The 26,009-nt window shown below is 39.2% G+C and overlaps 1 protein-coding gene across 1 annotated transcript in view; it reads right to left on the bottom strand.

Moving 5' to 3' along the window:
• LOC122790538 (vomeronasal type-2 receptor 26-like) overlaps nucleotides 1–26,009 on the bottom strand; it is a 97,161-nt gene that overhangs the window by 54,574 nt on the left and 16,578 nt on the right. The window contains exon 2 of the mRNA XM_044058087.1: nucleotides 92–215. Coding sequence (XP_043914022.1) covers nucleotides 92–215 — 124 coding nt within the window. The remainder of the gene's footprint in view (nucleotides 1–91; nucleotides 216–26,009) is intronic.

The following is a 26,009-nucleotide window of genomic DNA, read 5'->3' as shown; positions in this document are numbered from 1 at the left end:
ATTTGAACATTTTTTTAAGATATGCACGTCTCATTCACTTCAGTGTTGAGTAATGCTTCTGAAATATATATACAAATGTATGGTTTCTTACCTGTTCCATTTGAAACTTCTCCCTCTGAGCATTGTATGCAATCAAAACAGCAAGCTGGCTGGCCCTGTCTTGAGGCTTTTCTGTAACCCACTGTACAGCTCTCACTACAAACTGAAACAGGAACCTTAAGAAGAGCAAAAATAAGTCATACATTTATTCAGATACTATTACATTATGTGCACTAAGTTTAATAGTCTCTGGATTTAAGTACGCCTGTACCATGTTTACAATACTAACAAGTAAAGGTGAAAATATTACATGCAGGTTTGTTTACTTAAGAACATCAGACTGCAGGCGTGTAAAGATTTGTCTACAGAGCCATGCATGTAAGCCTTATGGTTTGAAAAGATAGGCTTGTGCATACCATGTAACTGTCCAGAACTTTATAGAATGTGCAGAGTTTTACCGCATGTGTTTTGACTGTTCCTTATAAATTTGTGGTTTTCAAGCAAATCAATGAATACTGAAGTCACTAAAAAATAACAAACATATGAGTTTCAGATTCCATGTCCTTCAGAAAATGCATAATAATGCATAACCTGCTGTTGTAGCAATTCTTTATTTTTATAAGAACCATAGTTAAAATCTGTCTGATTTTAGGCCTTTGTTCCCCATTACTTTTGGATTTATCCAGAATTCTTACACTAAGAGGATAAAAGGAATGCTTTGGTATGAAATGCATTACAAATGATTCATTTACAATGCTGATTTCTTGCATAAAAATGGGAATTACAATTGTATTTGATATTGTTTATACATAAATGCATGCAATAAACAAAGAAATAAAATTGTTGCTTTATAGCTGCAAGAATTATACATCCCCATAATCTTTAAATCTTTTATGCATTTGTCTTTTCAGCCACGCAAAGAAAAGCTATACCTACCTATAGGTAGAAGTGGATAGTTTGCTTGAATCAACTGGTAGACACCTATTAACACTGGTCTGACTTTCCACTGTAGTGCAATTGTTTTATTTATTTGTTTATTTATTCTAGAAACTGTCTCGGATTCAAAAACTTGTCATGCGCTTGCATAGACTGCTGCAGGCCAAAGGGGCTCCAAAAATAGGATATGATTCAAGAGCATATTTGGCAGCAATGAGAGAGATTTCATTGTTGGCTAATTTGCATGCTCTGAATCAGGTGTAATTGTCAATTGCCACCAGTGCTAAACTGTACCTTTTGGTGGTAATTATAACTGGTGGCCTATGCATTATGTTGCCACAGGTAAACTCTCATACAGTCTTCCAATCACATGCATTCATTCATTCACACGCACGTGCACACACACACACACACACACACACACACACACACACACACACACACACACACACACACACACACACACACACACATACATTCACACAGGCACAGACATGGATACATCACCATAACATTCAACTTCCCCTAATTTTGCAGAACACCCATGACTTTGCCACTTATTTTTACCCTATCCCTGTAAATTCATCTCTGAGAATTATAGTGTGTCAGTAGTGCCAAATATTAGTTTCATACTTTATATTTTAAAAATGCATTTTGATGTAAACCTTTTGTTTTATTAATTTTAAGTGACGTAGAGCAATATTTAAAAGTATCCTTGGTGTCAGCTAGTCGACCAAGTATCATAGGCTTTGTCTGGTGCGGGCATTAAAAGGTATAACAGACTACATCCTCCCCCACACACAGTGACAGAGAGTTCCACAAACAAACATACATCCATCAGCATCAGATCATCCACATTTAATAGCACTTGTGGGCACACTCATTTATTTACCCCCACACACCCCCAGTCTCACACTACCCCCTAACTAACCCCCTGCTGTGACAACTGAGACAGAAACACACTAACAAACACACACACATACACACACACACAAAACCTGAGACACTGATATCAGAATTGTAGCTAGGACGAGGCAATCAGAATCACTCTTTAGCTGATCAAACTTGAGTGCTGCAGTTCTGCATATGTGGTTTAAACTGTAGTAACTCTTTGCTATATTTGTAGCAAGCAGTTTGCTACAGTTTAAAATGAGTGTTTTTTTTGTTGTTTTTTTTATCTAAAACATGTGCACTGTAGTGCGCCATGCAGGGCAGGGTATAAACTGTAGCAACAGATCGCTACATTTGTAGCAAGCAGTTTGCTTCATTTTAAATATATATATTTTTAATAAATTGTGATGAGAAAGGAAGATTGTGGCAGGGTGCAGAAATGAGCCCTGTATGGATGTGGCAGGGTGGGTGTGTTTTGCACATCTGGCCACCTGGAAGGTGTGCCAATAGAAGGATTTTTTTTTATTTGCTCTTCAATTGAAAAGCTTGTGGGTGGGGGACAGTTAAAAAAGCACTTCATTATATTAAGCTGGCTTAATACAGTGAGGTGCTTTTTTTTTGCTCTTCACTTGAAAAGCTGAGGGAGTGGGGTGTCAGTTTTTGATATCTGCACATGATGCAGATGGAGCCAGCTACTCCTCTGACTCAGACTTCTCCAGTCAAGAATGCACACTATCACAGGCATGCATATAGTCATATTCTTACATCCCACTGCTACTTCCTTTCAGCTAAACTCCATAACACTTACCTGAAACATCATCTCTCCCATTAGAACTAATGGCTGAATATGGCAGTCTTAATGAATATATATTTGACTGAGCTACTTTATTTACAGAATTGCCAGGGTGCATAAATCCCTTCCTGTAGACATTTCTGTGAGCTAGCATATGGTTAATTAGCAAAGTGTGCTCCCCCAGAAATGCCTCATTATCATTTGGCATGGCAATTGAGGTGGCCCACCACAGTGATTCAAGATTTCCCCTGCCTAAGAAAACCCAATAGCAAACACTGCTGCGTTCATTGAGGACTTCTGTTCTCATTTCAATACCTGTATTAAGACATCAGTTCTGGTTGATAACAAATACAGTGCCAAGTTTAGGAATAAATCCTTTTGATAGAACCTTAGTATAAACAAGCTCTATACCAACAGAAAAAAAAAGCTCCCCCCCTTAGTAAAAAACTGAAACCCTCCATTCCCCCAAATTAAACTCAAAAAGTTAAACAAAGAGCTAAGAATCAAAGTCAAATCTTCCAAGGCTAAATATGAATTCATAATTGCCACTTCTATCAAACACAATCAGAAGTCCTTCTTCAACTGCATCAGGAATCTTAAGAACAATAGCCACTGAGTTAATGCATAATGGCTCCATCAGCCATCTCTTGAAGACATTGCTGACCTATTAGCAGACAAATTTAATCCAAGTTCCTTTTGGTAAGAAATGTCAGGACCTGTAATGCTGAGTTCTGGAATGCAGAGACTAAATGACCAAAAATCTACACTTACTAATACTAATTATGAGATTGATTGCCTTTTTGAAGACATTCCATTTTCTCTGAGGTATGGTGATCTTGGATCTGTGGGTTGGGTGGGGGGACTCACATTGACTGGTGCAGCACAGCTTGAGTACTCTCATAAAAATGAGTTGAAAAGAGCACAATGATGCTCAATAGTCACTCTTCTCTGGTGTTTTTGGTCCTTTTCAAGGGTTTCTGGACTTGGCAATGCTAGTCAGAATATTTCAATAAGGGATCATTTTCTCTCCTATCTTTAATTATCCAACACATTCTTGAGTTCCCTTCTTGGCTTCCTCCAGATATTTACATTGAACCAGTTGTAAAGGATCTCTTGGAGTTGAAAAAGACTAACTCAATGGTGCCTGCCACTGCGACACAATGCTTCTTTGCCTACTTCACAATCTGTTCAATCTTAGCCTCTCGGCCAGCTCTGTGACTGGGGACTGAAGAATTGTGATAGTCATTTCCATGCAAAACAGAGGCATTACTACTGATTCTGGTAATTATAGACCCAAAAGACTCACCTTAACTTGACCTAGACAACACTTTTGTCTCCATTTCTTGCTCAATCATTATAGATAAAGTTATTAAACGAAATATATACCCTTGTGTTACCCAAACCACAGTTTTCCTTAAATGTGAAACGAAACACCAGATGAGGTGAGACGGAAGATCAGTGGCCTGGTGTTAAATGCTAGAGATCTGAAAAAAGAGGAAGATTATTTACACATATGATGGTTGCACATTTGTGAAGAAAGAAGATAACTCCAGATATTATATTACAGTTGAACTAATGCAGTTCGGCTGTAATGTAAATCAAACACTGAAACCAAAGACAAAATTTAGCAAAAATCGTGGAATGCAATGAATATGCACTTGTGACCAAATCTACTCTGTGTCATAACACTGAATCTTCATTTTATTGAAACTCAAATCATCTAATCTAGCTCATTGAAACCTCATTTCATAGGTTCATAGGTTCATAGGTAGGTATAGGCTATTGGCCCAAGGGCCTACGTAAGTCTAGCCAACAAAGTTCCCTGGCTTACGCCAACCCAAAAAAGTTAATTTCCTGTGCCCCTGTTGAGCAGAGCCACAGAAGAGATCCCCAGGGTGTATTTCCTTTTTCCCATCCACTCATCAAGATTTTTCCTGAAGAGTGTTAATGAGGAACTTTGCTTGACGTAGATGGGTAGCTTGTTCCAGAGTATGGGAAGTCTTTTGGGACAGGAATCTATCCCTCCAGCAAGTCTTGTTTATTGTGGTGACAAGGTTTAGGCCCCTAGAGCATGTAGCTCAGAGGGATTGGGATTTCTTTAGGTGTAGCATGTCCAACAGCTCTGGGTTTGACATAGCTTTATATGTTAGGCAGAGATCACCTTGGAGTAGGAGATATGCTACAGAGTAAAGCTGGAGTTTTTTGAGATGATCAGTGTAGGGCATCTATTTGAGGCCAGTAATTCTCTTTGTGAGGTACTTCTGTGGCCTTTCCAGCTGCTGCAGATGTCTTGTGAGGTACATTCCAAAAGGGGTATTGTACTCTATAATGGGTCTAATGAGTGTTGAGCTGACAACTAGAGGGCAACAATGACCTCTTTTTTCCTGGATGAAAACCCTTTTGTGATAAGGTGTGCCATGTAGAAGGATTTCCTGACTTATCAAAGGAGAGTCCACCTGGATCCCAAGGTCTCTTATCACACATTCAATGTTAAGAAGACTGCCGCCTATGTGGTAGTTCATGGGTATAGAGTTTTTAGCAAAGGGGATAACAATGCACTTTTTGGCATTGAGCTTGAGGCCATGGCTCTGACAACAGGCATCTGTCTCAGTGAGGCCCTTCTGTAGGATGTCCACATCATTTGGGGACTTGACTACAGCTCCTAGTTTGCAGTCATCTGTGAACTTCATTAGCCAGAGGCTGTCTGTGTTAGCCTATACTTCAGAGAAGTAGATACCAAACAGGAGAGGTCCCAGGACTGAACCCTGTGGTACTCCACTTGTCACTGGTTTGAAGTCAGATTTGGTGTCTGCAGCTTTTACAGTGTGGGTTCTGTCAGTGAGCCATTTGGCAACCCATCTTGTGTCATAGGGATTTATACCTAGTTTAGTGAGTTTAGCTATAATTCCAGAATGGGGGATGGTGTTGAAAGCCTTGGCGAGGTCAAGATAGGCTGTGTGAACCACCTTACCCTCGTCTACGGCTTTGGTGACTGCCTCAAAGAAGTTGACCAGCTTCAGGAGGCAAGCTCTGCCTTTCACAAACCCGAAGTGGGTGGGGTCCACAGTTTGGAGGTTACCAATGTCTTTGTTTGTGAATTCTATAATGATACATTCCATGGCCTTGCAGACCAGGCTTGTCAGGCTAATAAGGCAATAGTTCCCAGGATCAGTGGTGGCTCCCCCTTTGTGGACTGGGATAACTGTTGCTGTGCACCATTCAGTGGGCAGAAAGCCTGATGTGAGGCTATGATTGAACATGGTGCTTAGGTGGGGAGCCAGTTCATTCTGAAGTTTGTGTAAAATGCAGCCTGGGATGTTGTCTGGTCCCATGGATGCTGTGTTTTTGGCTTTAGAGAGTGCTGCTTTCACCTGTGAAGTTGTGATTACAGGGACTCTGCATTCTTCCTGTATAGATATGGGCCCTTTAGGGGGTGAGAGGGGGGTAAAGTTAGCACTGAACCTATCAGCCAGGATGTTGGCAATATCAGTTGGTTCTGTAATTTTTGTGCCATTGTGCTGTAACTCAGAGCAGATCTGGGTATTGCCATTGGGATTCTTGACATAGCTATAGAATGCTTTGTGTTTGTCCTTAGAATCAGTGGCAATCTTGTTTTCATAGCTAGCTTTGGAGGATCTTATAAGGGATCTCAGCTTCTTGCTGAGGCTGATCAGGGAGCTCCTCCACTCATGGGATTTTACTCTCTTTTGCAACAATTTATTCCTTCTGTTGTAGTTGGTTTATGGCAGGGGACCACCAGATTGGCTTCCATTTTTTGGAGGATAGCATCAAGGTTCTGTTTGGGATAGCACGATCCATGCACTTGTGTAAGTGCTTATAGAGTACATTTGTGTAGGATTCAGCAGTCATAACTGTACTGTCCATCTGCATGGGTGTCATGAAGTTCACCACTTCTGTCTTAAGAAGCATGAAGTTGGCTTTGGAGAAAATTTTTTACCATGGTTTTCTTAATGGGGGGTGGGGGCAGGATGTGGATATCTAGGGTGATTAGCTTATGGTCGGATCTGACCAAAGAGGTATAGAACACCGGTCACTCATGTTGGTAATGACTAGGTCTAGGATATTGTTGCCCCTGGTGGGGGTGTGGATAAGTTGATCCAGGACATTGGAATTTATGAATTCCAGAAAGTGCTGAGCGAAGGTTTTGGTACATGAGTAGTTTTCCCAGTTAATGGTGGGGTAGTTGAAATCGCCCAATATTAGGGTGCTTGGTTGAACCCTAATATTTTCCAGTATATCAGGAAAAGAGGATTGGGAATCTTGGGGCATGGTGGGGGATCTGTAGCAAGCTACAATTTGGATTGCAATTTTGCCTAGAGTTAGTTGCACTTGGATAACCTTGGCTGAATTATGCTGAGCAACTAGCCTGGAGGTGTGGCTATCCTTAATGAATTGGACACATCTCCGCCTTTGGTGTTGTGATCCAGGTTAGATGGCCAAAAAGTGTGGTATGAGTTATAGCCTGGTAATGCAGGGGTGCTCTCTGGAGCCTTGAACAAGGTCTCAGTCACTGCACAGACATCAATGTTCTCCATTTTAAGGAGTGCCTCGAGTGAGTGCATTTTGAGATTTAGACTTCTAGCATTGAGTAGCATTACCCTCAATTTTTGATTGCCTGTTCCTGTTATGGTAGTGAATTTGTCATTTGAACCTTGCCTAAAAAGGCACTATAGGGGCAGCAAGAGCCTTTGCCAGTATCCAGAATCCCAGGGGTGACAGGTACAGGCCATCTCTGTGAAAGCATCACGGTCTGTCGACCATGTTGTCCCAGGCAGACAGATACTGGATCCCCTTAGAATGACACCAGAAGCTTAGCCAATTGTTGAAGTCATTCTGGGTGATGGCAGGATGCTACTCATGGCTAGGGTCATACTTGCCTGGGCTACAAGATCGGAGAGTTCTTCCATGTCTCTTTTCATGTAGTCCATTGAGGTACGTCTCATGTCGTTCACACCAACATGGACAATCACAGAGTCATATTTGTACTTGTTTTGGAGTGACCTGAGTGCATGGGTTATGTGGTGGATCCTGGCACCTGACAGGCAGCTGACAGTGACCTTCTCCTTGTTTAGCCTGGGAGTGGGACATCAGTGTGCCTGACTATAGAGTCACCTATGACTAGTGTGTTGGGTACGTTGTTTTGCCTTATGGACTGTGGTTGATTGGCACACTGAGTCTGTGGGCTATGTGTCATTTGGATTGTGTTGGTGGTGGGAGGTTGCTTGCTTTTCTGCTTTGGAGGTCTCTCTTGCTTGATCAGATTATTATTGACAGCCTCCGCAAATGTTTTTGTGTTTCTATGTGTGGATTTTGGTGATGTAGGTTTAGTGGGACTATGTGATGAGTGTGGTGTGGTGCAAGTGTTTACCTTCTCCTCTTAACTATCAAGTTCAGTCTTGGTTGGAGAGAGCTTTACCTCCAGTTTGGCTAGTTAAGTGCATCTCTCACAGGTTGCAGTGTTGGGTGGTAGGAGGAGAGGGCTGTCTGTGTACATGAGGCAATTGCTACATTGCCCCAAGATGCCCAGATTCAACAGATAGACAGGAGAGAACACTGGGAGTTGACCCTTGGACATGCTTAAATAAAAAAAATATTTTCATCCAGACAAGTGAGGAAAGTGAGTACAAGAGCTGTTTTTCTCAAAGCAAATGAGGAAAGTAAGTACCAAAACTGTTTTCCTCTAGGTAATGAGGAACGGTGAGTGCTATAGTAATTTGTAGTTTATTTAGTGCTTACAACAAGTTCTGAACAAGTGCTGAGCACGGATAAACAAATTCAAGTGCTAAAACTAAGAATCTGTATCTGGATCTTGTTGTAGATAGGCTACCTAGTGCTTACCACTGATAAGCTATAAGGCTTCCCTCCAACACAGAAAGGCTTGGGGGCACAGAAGCTTACAAACAGTCCTAGATACAGCAAATCTGTATCTGGATTAGACTACTTACAGGAAAGGCAGAAAACAAGCTTAAAATTTATATATATATATATATATATATATATATATATATATATATATATATATATATATTTAGTTAAGTGGGTTGGCATTCTCAAAAAGTTATCTCTGTATTAAAAAGAATGAACTAATGACAGTAGCAAAAACACTTTAAATGCAGTACAAGCTAGCACACTTGAGTGTGTAGAAATATTAAGGCAAATACAGTTTAAATAAATGCAGATAAGTTAAAAATGGCAAAAACAAGTTTATGAAAATCAAATAAGAGCACTTGAACACTTAAAAGCACACAGAACAGCAAATTAATGTATTAAGGTAGAAGACAATTATGTAAGAGCAGCTCAAGAAACTGTAAGTAATATATATATATATATTTTTTTTTTTTTGTGGAAAGGGAGGGAACAGAGCAGATTAAAATGTTGTAGGGGGTGTCCTTCCCAAGTGCTCTCTCTGTACACAGAAGAGGAGATGGGACTGGTAGGAGTGTCTGAAGTCAAAATGTGATCTCACTGTACTTAGTTGAGTGAGCAAATGAGATGGGCTTAGTAGGCGTGTCCAAAAACAGATTTACACCAAGATTAACACCACAAGAAGAACAGGGAGGGGGTTCGGAGACTAACTGCTGTTAGAGGGTATTAGCGCCCTGTATTATTTTATATATAACAATTATCTACAGATTTCTAATCAGTGAAATTTCTTTTCATAGAAAAACATTCTGCAAATGAAATATATCCTAAAAACATATATCTTCAGGGGGCCAGTCCTCCCTGCACCCCTCACAACCTTTACTTACATATACTAATTTACTAATTCTGTGGTCGCACAACCAAGGGGAAAAGAAAAAAAAACATTATTTTTTTGCAGGGGCTAACACCCCTGCACCCCACAGTAATTAGATATACTAATTCCAAGATTGCACAGTCTCCAGGAAAAGTGAATATTCCTCTACCTGGGGGGACTTTCATTCTCACATACCTGTTGATCTGTCGACCTTACCATGACTCGATATTTTCTGGTACACCCACATATATATATATATATATATATATATATATATATATATATATATATATATATATATATATATATATATATATATATATATATATATATATATACACACACACACACACACACACACACACACACACACACACACACACACACATACATGTGTGTGCGTGTATGTGTGCGTGTGTTACGTATATTTATATAAGTATATGGATCTCTATTACATTATCAAATGTACAGAAGACTGAAATTCATAACAACAAAATAAAAATATCCTATGTTCTGAACAGCAAAATATGACATTGCCGATGCTGGAAACCATGAACCACCAACTGTGCATGTCAAACAGCAGTACGAGTTTCTGAATGGAGATCACTGTATACACACGAAAACTAGCTACTCCATTTAAACAAATAATTTAGCAAAATGTATACCCTTTTTAATGTTTTTGCAGGGATTAAGCCTCCTTGCACCCCGCACTCTCCCTGCAAATTATATATACCAACTCCAAACTTGTACTACAGTGGGGAAATAAAGTTCCCAATCCTCAGTGTACCAGTATCTACATTAAGAAGTGTTACAAAACTTACATTTCGGTATTAAAATTTAGCATATAAATAGAGCACCTAGTTTCCGACTGTGTACCCTGATCTCCATTCACAATCTCGTACTGCTGTTTGGCATGTGCACTTGGCGGTTCATGGTTTCAAATTTCTTTGTTTTGAACTTATGATCTTTTCATCTCGTTGTTGTGAATTTCGGTCTTCTGTACTTCAAATAATGTAATAGAGAACCAGATAGATAGACAGATGGATAGATAGATATAAATAGAGATATAGATATATGCATATATATGTACATACATGTACAGATGTGAATGAGTTACTTGCTTGAATACTCAAAAAAACTAATCATCAAGTCATCAATCACAACTGTTGAAAACCCAAATTTTTAAAAAAAAGAAGCCTTTATTAAATGTTTTTTTTTTTTTTTTGCTGGAGGCCCCACATCCCATGCAAAATTCAGATTTGTACTTCCGTGGGGAAAAGGCAAATTCACTAATCCCTGCTTTATCACAATGTCACACACAAAAAAAGCCAGTATGTGTGATAAACAACTGAAGTTTGACCACACATATAACTTTAAACCAAAAGTATGTAACTCGAATATATATAAATATTATATGTGTGTGTGTGTGTGTGTGTGTGTGTGTGTGTGTGTCCACTGAAATACACTGAATCTATCATTGGTCAACATCTGATTTGCCAAGAAAATATTGCTGACTGCACAGATAATAGTTAACAGGTGTGCAAGACTGCACATTTCTCAGGGTAGAGAAATATACCCTAGATAACTAATTAGCGGGAGGTGTGGAGGGCTCACTTACACCCTTGCAAAAACTAATGTTTCATTTAATTTTTAGGTGTGAGTTTTGCATGCACCAGGATTGCTGCTTGACACATTCATAGTAGTGAGTCAACATTTGCAAGGTCAACTTTTTGTCATCAACATTGTAAATGTTGATCTTTGTGTTTCTTGGTTTCTCGTTTAATTTCAGTACGTCTATACCTAATATATATATATATATATATATATATATATATATATATATATATATATATATATATATATATATACACATATATATATATATATGGATTCCATACATTTGGTCAAATTACACAAGTCAAAAAAGATTCCAGGCATTTCACTTCACTGAAAGCTCACTTGACTGAAAGTTCACTTGGTAAAAGTTTGTTTGGTCGAAAATGGAATATAGCCCCTGCCCCACTGCAGTGCAACCCTGGAGTGAGGATATTAAAGAAGGGGGGTGGGGGCACAGCCCCCCACATTGGCATGGGTGGGGGGCATAGCCCCCCACATTATGCCAATAGTTTTTACTAAAGATATATATATATATATATATATATATATATATATATATATATATATATATATATTAATGCATTTCTAATGGATATACCGTCTTATAATAGTGAATACTTTAAAGTTATATGGGGGGCTACACCCCCCCACACACCCCATTGTGGGTGGCTGTGCTCCCCACTCACCCCTTTATTTAAATGTGGCTGATGACACCAATCAGAAATACACACTCGCCTGCTGCAGAACACCATAATGAGGCCCATGCTCAAACCAGAAATATCATAGAGCATGTGTTTATCTGCTGAAGTCGCATTTCCAGTGTCTTGATACATGTAGGGAAGCACTGCAGTACAATGCACGTATATGAACTGAAATCTTCACCATCTGTGGTATACGTCACGGCATCATCATGAGAAAACAGCTTCAGCAGGATCAACAAGGGGAAGGGGCACACATGCCGCTAACAATGGCAAGATTACCACAGCCACATGTAGGAGAGGAGTCAGAGGAGGAACCAGAAGCTGCTGTGGATGCAGGCAGATGTAGGTGTGCTCAATATGCCCTCACATTAGCTAGGAGACAATGTATAGCACACTCACTCACCACCTAAGGGGCTAAAACCTTCCTCCTGTGCACATATATATAGTAACATTGATACCAGGCAACCGTCATAACCTTTAACTACCAATGTAATGGCTGTGTACTTCTAGCATCAGACAGACTCACCCATGAACTAAAACAGTAGAAACTGCTGGATTTACAAAGTAAGTGTTGAACCTGGAGTATTAAAACTAAATTGTGTAATAATACAAATGAATGAATAGCATATCCTTTCATGTTGTTCCTTGGTAATGTAAGTAAGTAAAAGGTGGGTGATTTGTGCAGCAATGACTTCATCATGAGACAGCAGAGACTTATGTCAAAACATGTGTCTAGGGTTACCACCTTTTGTTGTGGCATACCTGGAATAAGGCCATGCCCCCTGCATTATCCGTAACTCTGACCATTCCCAACCCCTCTCCCGCCCCTGTCCTGCCATTTTGTGACATCACTATGACATGAGTTGGTGAAGAATGCCGACTTTTTCAATTCCAGCTGCTTGCTTTTAGCCGATTTACTATGCTTTCCTGTAAAAAAGCACAGTAACTCAGCCGATGTAACAAACTCCTGCAGTCTGTTTCCATTTTGAAACAGAATAATGTAGTTGTTACAGTGTTTTCTGGACTACCAGAGAATTGATTTGATTTCTGGATAGTCCAGAAAAAAAAACAGAGAAGTGGCAACCCTAGTTGGCAGCTTCATTGAGACTGTAGTTGCACTAAACAGATAACTGGTAACAGTCCTTAGACTAGCAGTATATAATGCAATTATTATGCTTAACTATTTTTTTCTTCAGCCATCCTCAGTGCATGCCCTTAATTTAACCAAAACAACATCCCACTGGAAAAATTTGTTTTATAAATGACAGAATATATGGAATGCATATGCATCAATTAGCCCCATCTTTGACTTTCAGCCATGCCTTCACAGCAATCAGCATTTTTCTTATAGGTTCCACAGATAGCTAGTTCATATATTCTTTCTTGTTTGCACCTGTCAACTCTCCTTCACCTTCAGCCTTCACATCTTCTCAACAAACCCATCATAGTGATTTAACAGCAGCAGCAGGTATGCAGCCCTGGCAGATACAACATTCCACACACCTGCAACAGTCAGGTGTATTTACCAAACCAGCCCAGGCACTGCCCCCACTGCACTCACCAACTTTTGCTTTCTGCAGTCTCCACATAGTTTAAAATTCTAACTAAGTTCCCCCAAAATGTCCCCGACAAATTTGTTGTTACTCATCTAAATGTTTAGTCATTTGCTTAAAGATAAACTGAACCTCCTTTTTTTTCTTAGTTCAGGTGTTTATTATATATCAATGAGATCATCCAGCATTTTTACCTTATTAAGCGCTGACATTCTAATACATTCCTGGTTTAACAGATCTTGAATGGCATGATGAGGTTGGAGATTACATTTAGGACCAGTGGTGAATTAATTTATATAAATTATGATCTGATGCTATTGGTTGTATGTGCTTGATATTCCCGATGTGGTTTCCGTGCACTGTTTAATCCCTCAACACTGCTGTAGAAGTGAAAACCTACTCAATAAAATGATACTATTATCACAGGTGCTCTAGGAAGGCAGGCCAAACAATAGTGCCATGTTGATGTGCACATTTGCTAATTCAGCAAGCATGAACAAGGTGGGACTACTGGTGGTTCCGGGAACCAATCAAGATTTGGAAACCTAAAGGTGCCGTCCATCCGATAAGTAAAGTCGGCACCCATTGGGCAAACTGGCAAATCTGCTCCTCAAAAATAAGTGAATTGTTTCCTAGTGAATGTACAGCTATTTATTATTTTTAATTTAATTGCAGTATGGATCAGTACTGATATATAAAGTGGATTCAGTGAAATGTCAGAGAAACACGCTGGTGAGTAATTATCAGTTCGTCATGATTTCACAAAGTCTGGATCTTCTTGAGGTGTTGATCCTTGCAAGTGCAGATACAGTTCAACTTTGCAGCTAAAGAAATTGAAATACATTGATTGTAAATAGTGAAGCTATGCTTATAAATGTGCAGACAGTCTGGCAACAGAAGTAGCATAGCTGTAAATGGTGTGCTGGTTGGTGCATGCGACCAGCTGGCTTGCATTCTTTGTGGAAACAGCGTAGTCTAGATTGTTTATTTTTGCTGTGAATGAAAAATGAGAGAGGCATGTTAGTGTTGTAGTGAGAGACAACTAAACCATTTCATGGCAAAGCTGTTGTATCACATGAGGAAATTGCACCATTCTTGCTTAAACTTGTTTCTTTACAAATTTTACCTTGGTAGATGATAAAATCAAAAAGCCGTATCACTTCTATAATTGTATTACTGTAATACATCTGACTGTGTTGCTCTCAAAAATCCAAGACACAGCAAAAAATAAGTAGGGATACATGCCCTACAGGGGTATAGATAAATAATGCTTGCTTATTAAGGTAGTTGAATTGGGTGATTCAGATTCAAACTCAGATTCATAGGAAATGGTAAGATATCTGTAATATTTGGCATTATTAAGCAATTTTAACTTAAGGTTTCAAAAGATATTAGCAGTGCAAAAGTTTCAGAAGAAATTGAGAAAACTGTTTTGTTCTTTCAATAACGACCTTGTATGATGATAATGGCTTGAGTGTGATGTGTGAGTGAATGCAGGTATGAAAGAGGAAGTGACTGTGTGTGTGAAATCAGGAGACTGAGTGCGATGTGTGAATGAATGCAGGTATGAATGAGGAATTGATTGTTTGTGTGTGTGTGTGTGTGTGTGTGTGTGTGTGTGTGTGTGTGTGTGTGTGTGTGTGTGTGTGTGTGTGAGAGAGAGAGAGAGAGATCAGAAGAGCGAGAGTGAGCATGATCATGTGTGAGTGAATGCGGGTTGCTTGAGTTCCAGTTAAGGAAGTGTATTATTCCTGGACATTTCAGACTTTTTTGAATTACTTCTGGGAGACGTGAGAAGGTATAAAAATCCTGGAGACTCCCGAGTAATGCTGGAGAGGTGGCAACCCTATATGTGTCCTCTATCAAGTATTAGGTCTCAAGCCTAATACACATTCATACCTCCCTAAAGTACTGATGTTCACCGAATGTCCTCAGTTTGGTATAATACTTTTGTACTGGCAAATCATTAAAGACAAAAGTCAGAAATTAATGAGACTCTTTTCAGTTTCAGACATCATAACTCTCAGAGGATTGTTAAAAATATTGATGCAAAAACTGTTGTGATTCTATCAACTGTCTAACTTTGTAAGACCACAATATGTAAAAAGTTTCCATATTGTTCAGCCATATTTATGTCTTGGTCAGGCTTTGTTGCTGTAAGAGTGGGAGAAACATGTACACATTACAAAAAACAATAAGGAAGCAGTACAATCAGTAACACAACATCACAAACACAGATATACAACCCTGAGCACTAGATACAAAGCTTATGTATCCCTGAATCCAAAAGATAGAAAACAAGGATGGAACACAGTTATCATCACTTGCACAGGATGTTGGGGGGGGGGTGGTGGTAGGAAGGCTAGTCTGACACAACAGGTAAGTGAGTGCATGTGAGTAAGAAAGAGAAACAGGCAGACATTTGGATAAAGTAACAAATGGCCAATGAAACAGAATGAGTTTTAAGCCTCACTGCTGAACAATGTAACTGTTGTGTGTGTGTGTCTGTATGGGCACTCCGGGTAAAATTGGTGTGTGTTTGCAAGAACGTGGCCAATTTCTGTGCTAGGTCTACATCTTGGTATGTCAGACAGGTTTGGGCCATGCATAGTATAGGTGATAGTTCTAGGGTAGCTAGTAACTGTAGCATAGTCCATATCAAGGTCTTCTGCTTCGGGAACTGTTTGTAGTGGTTTATTTGTTCTCAGCACATTTTCCAGGCCATCTTGGATTGGAAGGGGCCTATCTACATTTTTGTGAGAGAATTGTGTTTGATTGGCACCTGACTGGTAAAGGGAGGTTTGTCTAAGGCTTGGAATATACATCCTCTTGTGTCCTTTTGAATTTTGTTAAAGTTTTTTTCTTTTCAAGTTTTAGTTTCTGGTATTTAGGCCCTACATCTGAGCAGGTTTCTGTTTGTTTGTACCAAGCTGAACTGAGGTGGACTTCCAGCCACAACTCTGAGCTGAGATTCCAGATGACTAGAAGCTTCTGAGCTTCCAAAAAACATAAGTTTTTTTGTTTGTTTGTTTATTTTGCTTATTTATACTATTTACTGTACATTTTTATTGCCTGTCACCTACTTTTATACTGTATTTATTTACTGTGTACTAAATTACACTGTTATACTACAATTGCCTGCTACATTGTGCCTGTAAAATCAAATTTTATTGCTGTTTTCACTGTTTAGCAAGCTTTTTTGTTGTTTCCACTATTTGTTAAGTATTTACTGGTATCTGTTCACTGTTTTAAAACTATTTGTTCTGTCTGCTCTGGTTTTCCCACTAAGCAGCACTTAATGACCCGCTCTGTTATTTGTTTAAATCATTATTTAGAGCCTCATGGCTGATTTTCTGCTGTTTTAAACATTTTTCAATGTCTCACTTATATTTTTCTGCTGTGTTAAATATTCTCTAGTGTTTCCCACTGAAGCTAGAGTAGCTAGTAGCTGTAGTATAGTCCAGGTCCAGGCCTGCTGCTTCTTGGAATTGTTTTTTTGGTTTGTTCATTCTGAGCATGTTTTCCAGGCCATCTTGGATCGGAAGGAACCTGTCTGCACTTTTGTGAGAGAGTTGTGTTTGATTGCCAACTGACTGGTAAAGGAAGGCCAGTCTGGGGTTTGAAATATGCATCCCCATTGTTCTTTTTGAATTTTGTTACAGTTTTTTTTTCAAGCTTAAGCTTTCGGTATTTAGGCCCTGCACCTGAACAGGTTTCTTCTTGTTTGTACCAAGCTGAACTGAGGTGAGCTACCAGACACAATTATGAGCTGAGATAGCAGATGCCTAGAGTCTTTTGAGCTTCCAAAAAAAACATGTTGTCTGTTTTTTTTTTTTTTTTGCTTATTTATACTATTTACTGCACTTTTTTATTGCATGCCTCCTACTTTTATACATATTTATTTACCATGCACTAAACTATACTGTTGTACTGCAATTGCCTGCTACACTTTGCCTGTAAAATCAAACTGTATTCTTGTTTTAACTGCTTAACAAGCTTTTTTTGCTGTTTCCACTGTTTAAGTATTTACTGATATTTTTTCACTGCTCTAAATCTCTCTGTTCTATTTGCTCTGGTTTTTCCACCAAGCAGTACTTAATTAACTGATCTGGTAACCATTTAAATTATTCTTTAGAGCCTCCTGGCTGATTTTCTGCTATTTTAAACATTTTTTCAGTATCTCACTTCTAGTTTTCTGCTGTCTTAAATATTCTCTAGTGTTTCCTGCTGAAACTAGGGTAGCTAGTAGCAGTAGCATAGTTCAGATTCAGCACTGCTACTCCTGGAACTGTTTGTAGTGGTTTGTTTGTTCTGAGCACGTTTTCCAGGCCATTTTGGATTAGAAGGGGCCTGTCTGTACTTTTGTGAGAGAATCGTGTTTAATTGGCTCCTGACTGGTAAAAGGAGGCCAGTCTAGGTCTTGGAATAAGCATCCTCTTTGGTATTTTGTTAGAGATTTTTTTTTTTCAAGTTTTATCTTTTAGTACTTAGGCCCTGCATCTAAGCAAGTTTCTGTTTGTTTGTACCAAGCTGAACTGAGGTGGGCTACCAGCCACAATTCTGAGCTGAGATACCAGATGATTAGAGGCTTCTGAGCTTCCAATAAACATAAGTTGCCTTTTTTTCTTATTTATATTATTTACTGCACTTTTTTATTGCCTGCTGCCTACTTTTATACTGTATTTATTTACTGAGTACTAAAACTGCACTGTTGTACTGCAATTGCCTGATACACTGTGCCTGTAAAATCAAATTGTATTGCTGTTTTCACTGTTTAGCAAGCTTTTTTGTTGTTTCCACTGTTTTTAAGCATTTACTGGTATTTTTTCAATGTTTTAAAGCTATCTGTTCTGTCTGCTCTGGTTTTTCTACCAAGCAGTACTTAATTAACTGATCTATTAAAATATTTAAGTCATTCTTTAGAGCCTCCTGGCTGATTTTCTGTTGTTTTAAACATTTTTCCAGTGTCCCTCTGCCATTTTTCTGCTGTGTTAAATACACTCTAGTGCTTCTCACTGATAGCTAGTAGGATAGCTAGTAGTTGTAGCATAATCCATGTCCAGGCCTGCTACTCCTGGAAACTGTAGCATAGTCCGGATCCAGGCCTGCTACTCCTGGAAACTGTAGCATAGTCCATATCCAGGCCTGTTACTCCTGGTATTGTTTGTAGTGGTTTGTTTGCTCTGAGCATGTTTTCCAGGCCATTTTGGATTGGAAAGGGCCTGTCTGCACTTTTTTGAAAGAATTGTGCTTGATTGCCAGTTGACTGGTAAAGGGAGGCCAGTCTAAGGTTTGGAATAAGCTTCCTAATTTCTCCTTTTGAATTCTGTTAGGTTTTCTTTTTTCAAGTTTTAACTTTTGGTACTTAGGCCCTGCATCTGAGCAGGATTCTGTTTGTTTGCACATAATGCTGCACTGAGCACTACTGTGCAATTGTGCGCCAAAGCTGGACAGTTAAATTCAACAATTTTTCCCTTACAACCTAGACAGAAATATCCATTCACAGAACTCCACAGTGATCATTTCTGAAAAGCCACTCCTAGTGACAACAGTCTTCAACCTAGCATTATGGACAGTTGTACTGCCCTTGTTTCCCCTGCCAAACTTGTTGACTTGGATCTCGTGGGGCAGTATAGTAATTGCCTCATGTACACAGATAACCGTCTACTAATAACACAGTCTAGTAGAGAGTGCAAGATGCATTTACACCAAGAGACTAGAACCCATGCTCTCTCACTCAAAACAGTAACACAGAGAAGGTTTTCAACTCACCCACCACTTCATAACCACATAGTAGCACTACTCATACATATAGTACACAGCAAACACTTAAATCCACAGACTTGGAGGTTCTATTAAAAATCTCACTGAAACACTAGACTTCCAAATTACAAGTCTGCTACAGCTAACGCAGTCTCCACAGCACCCATGACACATAGTAACACCAGTATCTCACTCACCAAGCCCATAAGGTGTAACAATCAAAAAGCAAGTTTTCTTGTCTTTGGAGACTCAATAGTGAGACACACGGATATCCCACTCACCAGACTGGACAAGGAGAAAGTCACAATCAGCTGCCTGAGTGGTGCAAGGATTCGCAAATCATGCATGCACTCAGGTGTCTCAGCAACAAGTACCGTTATGACTCTGTCATAGTTCTTGTTGGTGTGAATGACCTGAGATGTACCTCACTGGACTATATAAAGAGAAACATGGTCAAGCTCTCTAAGTATGTGCTCCAGGCAGGTATGTCCCAAGCCTTGAGCAGCATACTACCCTCACTTAGAATGATGCCACAGTGTAAACAAAAAGTGATTGATTTCAGTAATTGCTTTAGTTTTGGTGTCATTCCAAGGGGTTCCAGTTCCTGTCTGCCTGGGAAGCCATGGTCGGCAAACCTCAACGTTTTGCCAAAGATGGTTTGAGCCTGACACCCCTGGGCTTTAGGCTGCTGGCAAAGGATCTTACCTTCCCCTTAGTGCCCTTTTAGGCATGATTTTGAAAGCAACATTACCAATGTGAAGTTAACCAATCAGAAGAAAATAAGGGTCATGCTGCTAAATGTTAAGAGCTTAAACCAAAAACTGCACTATCTAGATGAACTTCTATCACTAGAAGATGTAGATGCCTGTGCAGTCAAAAAAAACTGGTTTAAGGCCTCAGCGAGTACCCCAGCCTTGCAAGGCTACAATGACTTCCACACCTTTAGACCACAAAATTAATGTGTGAAAACCAAAGGAGGCAGTGTTTCAATCTATAGTAGAGATAAATTCACCTCATGTCTAGTTAGACTGGACAACTCCATGGCATTACTCCAGGTCCAGGTTTCATTGGGTAAGACCCTTATTCAAATCCTAGCCAATTATAGATCCCCCTCAATGGGTCATGATACCCATGAAACCTACTTAACCAAACTGAAGACAATCCAAATTTAGAACACATTGGTTATAGGGGATTTCAATTATCCCACCATCAACTGGGAAACCTACTCTAGCCCAAACTAACTAGCACAAATGTTCCTTGAATTTGTGAATTAAAATGCCCTGTAACAAATTGTCCATACCCCAACAAGAGGAACAAACATTCTAGATCTGGTCCTCACCAACATGTCAAACAGGTACACTGCTGCAACTGTTGGACCATTATTAGTTAAAACTGACCACAAATCAGTCAACTTTGAACTGATACTAACACTAGAACTCACAAAGGGTGAAATCAGACTAAAAAACTTCATCAAGGCAAACTATACTCTCCTAGGTGAAGGCATAAATGCATTCCAAGCCCCACCTCAAGCGGAAAGTTGTTACGAAGCCAAAGCTTACACTAAAGGCCTGTACAATGACTTGCATAAGTGTATAAACTCATCTGTACCAGATAGAATCAAAGCCACATCCCCAAGTAAAAGCAAGCTGCCATGGTGAACTTCCAGCATCAACAAACTCTACAATAAAAGCAAAACATTGCTGTCCAAGGAAACAAAGACAAGGACCCAGCAATGGAAAAGCAACCTCCTTAGCCTTAACAGGAAAATAAGACAACTTGTCATATCTTCCAAGAGCTCCTTTGACAGAAACCTAGCTAGCAAGTATTGCTAAGAAAAAACATAAGGCCTTACAGCTATGTACATAACCTAAAGGGTAGGACCAAAGTATGTGCAGAACTGGTGGCTGATGGTATCACACACACACTAACCCCACAGAGATACAGAACCTGCTAGTGGTTTGGTTTGGTGAAAATTTCACTCCCTTATCCCCGTCTAACTTACAACAAACCCTCCCCCAAACTCCCCCCTACCTTATATATCTGAAGAGCAGGTCCTCAAAGCTCTGTCAAAGGCAAAGAACACTGCCTTTCTATGGGACCAGATGGCATCCCAGGCTATCTTCTAAACAGGCTAAAACATGAACTAGCATCACCAATAAGTACCATTTTCAATCATATTCTAACCACAGACTTTGTTCCTGTGGAATGGAGAACAGCTACAGTTATTCCCCTCCAAAAAGGTGGCCTAGCAACAGACCTGGGGAATTACAGACATGTAAGTCTGACCAGCCTCATCTGTAAGGCCATGGAATGTATCATTATGGACCTCATAAATAAAGACAGGTGACCTCCAAACCCTGGATCCTACCCAGTTTGGCTTTGTGAAGGGCAGATCTTGCTTGTTAACCTGGTGGATTTCTTTGAAATTGTGACCAAGGCCATTGATGAAGGCAAATCTTTGCACACAGCATACCTTAAAGTGGCAAAGGCTTTTGATACAATCCGACATTCAGGCATTACCGATAAACTTAGCAAACTTAATGTAAATCTCTTTGTTGTAAGATGGGTTGCCAACTAGATCACAAACTAGACACACACTATTAAAGTGGGTGACTCCTCATCAACCAGCAGACCTACTACCAGCATGGTGCCACAGGGGTCAGTGCTGGGCCTCCTACTGTTTGGTATATACTTCTCAGAAGTTCAGATCAAAACTAAAGGGTTGTAGCTGACCAAGTTTGCAGATGACTGCAAACTAGGTGCAATCACAGAATCCCCAGATGATGTCAGTATACTCCAGGATGGTCTCACACAGACCAACAACTGGTGTATTAGTCACAGTCTCAAACTGAATGCAAAGAAATGCATCATCATTCCTTTTGGCACAAACAATGTTCCTTCACACTATCAAATCAATAACAATAACCTAAATACCCATGAAGTGGTAAGGGACCTGGGATCACAGGTTGACCGCAACCTTAACTTTGACCACCATTTGTCTACCATTGTAAGGAAAGCTTTCCATGATTACTTGATTAGTAAAGGCATCACCTTGAGAGCAAAAGAAGTTATAATCCCTATATTCAGCACTTACCAAGCCCATAATTGATTATAATGCCCCATTTGATATGTACCATACATAGTAATTAGAGAGACTTCAGTGGTTTCTAACAAAGAAGATCAAAGGCCTCCAGCATGTGCCTTACATGCACAGACAAAAATTCCTGTCACTATATATATTATACACATCTTAGGGGACACTTATGCCTGGCCTATAGAGCACCCAAGACCCAATCCTAACTTACTGCATATCTGTAAATCAAATGGGTCTAGGGCTACCCATTTCAGGGACTTAAATATGGCCTGCAACTTAAATAGGACATGGTGGAGGGATAGATTTATCTCTCAGTGACTGTCATGTCTTTGGATCAGGCTAGCAATTCATATGAAACAGAGCACTTCTATGACACTGTTTAAGAGAAACTGGATGAGTGGATGGGGCATCATACATTCTTACTGGGGATAGCATCCACAACCCTCCTGGACATGGATAGTCATCACTAAATGCAATCTTGGGTATTGACTAGTACCTATACAGTATTACATTGGGTTGAAATGGCTAGGCTTAAAATGACCTCTGGGTCGATAGCATAGTAATCTCCTATGATCCAATGATTATTGTCATACTAAACCATGAGAACTGGCTCTGCCAGGAGTTGCACTGGCACATCCACTCTCACAGTCAGATGCACTGCTCCTACCTGAATGTGACTGATATCTGCTGGACAAGCTCTCCTCACTAGGACTCCCAGGACCATGCCCCTTTGCCCTGCCACATCTGGGTGTGGATACCTCAACCACTGATGGAGCAGTGGAAGTACTGCCACTACAGAAATATGATCAAGCATGGCCACATCAGCTAACATCAGATGATGTGGCTGACCTGCACCCACATGGGTGCAGTTTCCCTCCCAGCAGTTGTTCTATCACAGGCACTGCCTGTCCCGGCATCTCATTCATCCAATCCATTGAATCAGCAGCACAGTGGAGGCAGTCATCCATGTAAGACTGTGACACATCTACAGCCCTAAGTATTTCTCTGGAGGACCTATTGGAACATGTCTGTGCCTCCATGAAGGCCATAAACATATGTCTACTGGCACAGGAAGACACACCTGGATTAGGTGAAGGATGGACAGCATGCCTCTTCCTGCGTGGCACCTCACACACACCTTGGCTATGGTTAGTGTCAACAGGCACTGAAGCTGCAGTAACCACACTCCCTGACTGAGTGTCTCACCCCCCACCTGTCTGGTCTGTATTACTTTGTCAAAAGCTTAATTGAGTGAGTAACTAATCGTCAAACCCTGTTCAGTGAAAGTCAATTAAGTGAACAATCATTTCAGTGAAACATTTCCTAGGGGAAAGGACGTGATTTGCCATCATTGGAGATTTGTCCTTTTCCCCACAGTAGTCCGATCTTGGAGTTGGTATATTTAGTTAGGGGGAGTGGGGGTCAAATCCCCCTCACTTTACAGGGTTTTCAATTTTGATGCATTTGGTATGAATGGCTGCCGGCCTACTACTTTTTGTTCCTTAAGAAACATTTTGCTGAAAAGGTCATTTGCTTAATTTAGCTTTTGCTGATTTGAGTTCAATAATTAGTGATTCACTCAATTAAGCTTTCAACAAAGTGATATAGACCTCATCTGGCCAACATCTATGGGCTCACTGGAATGGGTTGGTGTAAGCCTACTGGCTATGTCTGATGGAATTATAGGGGATGGCTGAATGTCAATCTCAGTGTCATATTCAACATTTGTAACTCCTGACTGTGTCTCTGTTTTCTCATCATCATCATCATCATCATCATCATCATCATCATCATCAGAGTCTGCCAATATTCTGACATCAAGTGGTAAGAGCCCTACACTTCCACTGTCAGGATAACCTGTGATAATAAGCAACAAACATAGGAAAGAAATTAAATCCTACACTACTATAGTCCAATATATGCTAAAAGACTAACAGTGGTGCCACTGTTACAGACTGTACAACAATACACAGAACAGAAAAAAACAGAAGAAACACCTTCACAAAGAAATCTCAATAAACATAAGTTGCCACCATCAGAAAAAGAAACAGGAACATCACTCCAAGGACAAGTCTTTTTATTCATACAAAACATTCTGGTACCTCGGCTTCTTGCCTTCTAATGGAACATTTCTAAACAACACCCTCATCCTTAAATACATGCAGCACAATCATAATTACTTCAATTAATGCAATTAATCAATGTTCCAATTAATTACTTAGTTAACCAGTTAGACAGAATCATCATTTTTAAATACATTCTAAATATTTCTTAAAAGGGACACGTGCCCATCATATATAATGCAAATCACATTTAATTTTTCATGTGAAAACATATACACAAACTGTAATTTCAAAATCTTCACCTTCTAATTTAACATATAAGGTAGCCTTGCATAAAAGATATATATATATATATATATATATATATATATATGTTATTTTATATATAGTTCACATTTCAATCTATTAAATAGTAATATATATATATATATATATATATATATATATATATATATATATATATATCAAATATGATTTAATAAATATCAACTTCTAAATACTAATTCAGGCAACCATACATGCTATATATAAAATATAAAATATAAAATACTTCTGATGCAAAATTAATTTTCCAATGCGCATAAATACACATAAAGATAAAGGAAAATTCATATCTAAATTAAATATATGTGTATATGTGTACACATGTACATACAGCCTTTCTGAATTTCAAAGCGGGAAACAGTAATGGCCCATATTCTATTAAATTACATAATTTCAGAAACATCAAATTTTTTATTAAAACTTATGACCTTACACATTATATAGAAAATAATTCTGATGTTATAATCTTTTACCATGTAAACATATACATAAATAAGTAAATCAAACCCAAAATACATATAGAAATATATGCATATGTACACATGTGCAAACATCCTTTCTAAATTTCAAAAAAAGGAACTGATAGTTTCCCATGTTCTATAAAATTAAATTATTTTCCATATTCATTCCCTTTGGATGTAAAGTGTGAAAATTGATAATTAATCTACTCTCAAGTCTAGATAACTCTGTCCTAAAATTACATCTCATGTCATTAGGTCGTGCCAAAACACTGAAAAATAAACTATTATCCATACCCTGGTGCTTGGCCAAAAAATGCATTGCAACTGGGCTCTCAACTTTCTTTCTCTTAACATCCTCCAAGTGCTCTAAGATCCAAAGCCTAACCCTCCTGGTAGTTTGACCAATATACCACTGGACTGGGTGACAGTTACATCCCAAAATGTAAACAACACCACAACTGTTACAATCATAAAATTCCAGAGCCCTATACAACTTCCCATTCATTTTATACTCATGTAAATTCCTTACCCGATTGCATATTGAACAATGTCCACAGGGATGGATGCCTACCCGATTACCCATTTTACTATGACCTATTTGTCCTAAAGGTTTCTTATTTAATAATTCTTTGAGATTGTCATACCTCTCATAGGAAAAAACAATATGTTTGGGAAATAAAAATCCAATAGATCTTTCCTCACAAACTATATCCCAAGCTAGTCTAACTATCTTTTCCAAAAATGTCGAGAAGTCACTATACCTAGAAACAAAAACAGTTTTTCTTTATCATCTTCAGAAACACTTTCATTATACAAAAATTCCCTCTTCGAACTAATTGTTCTCTTAACATGGCCCTCCACATTACCCAATGCCCTATTCCTAGCACTCACCAACAATTCTTTATTATACCCTCTGACGGATAACTTATCATACACCTCACTTAAACACCTTTCATACAACATAACGTCAGAGGTATTGTTGAGAATTTGATTAAATTCTCCATAGGGCAAGGACTG

Source organism: Protopterus annectens, chromosome 16.part0 (genome assembly GCF_019279795.1).
Source record: "Protopterus annectens isolate FY-2018-M chromosome 16.part0, PAN1.0, whole genome shotgun sequence".
NCBI lineage: Eukaryota > Metazoa > Chordata > Ceratodontiformes > Protopteridae > Protopterus > Protopterus annectens.
The sequence above is the reverse complement of the archived record's forward strand: the minus strand, read 5'-3'. Positions and strand labels throughout refer to the sequence as shown.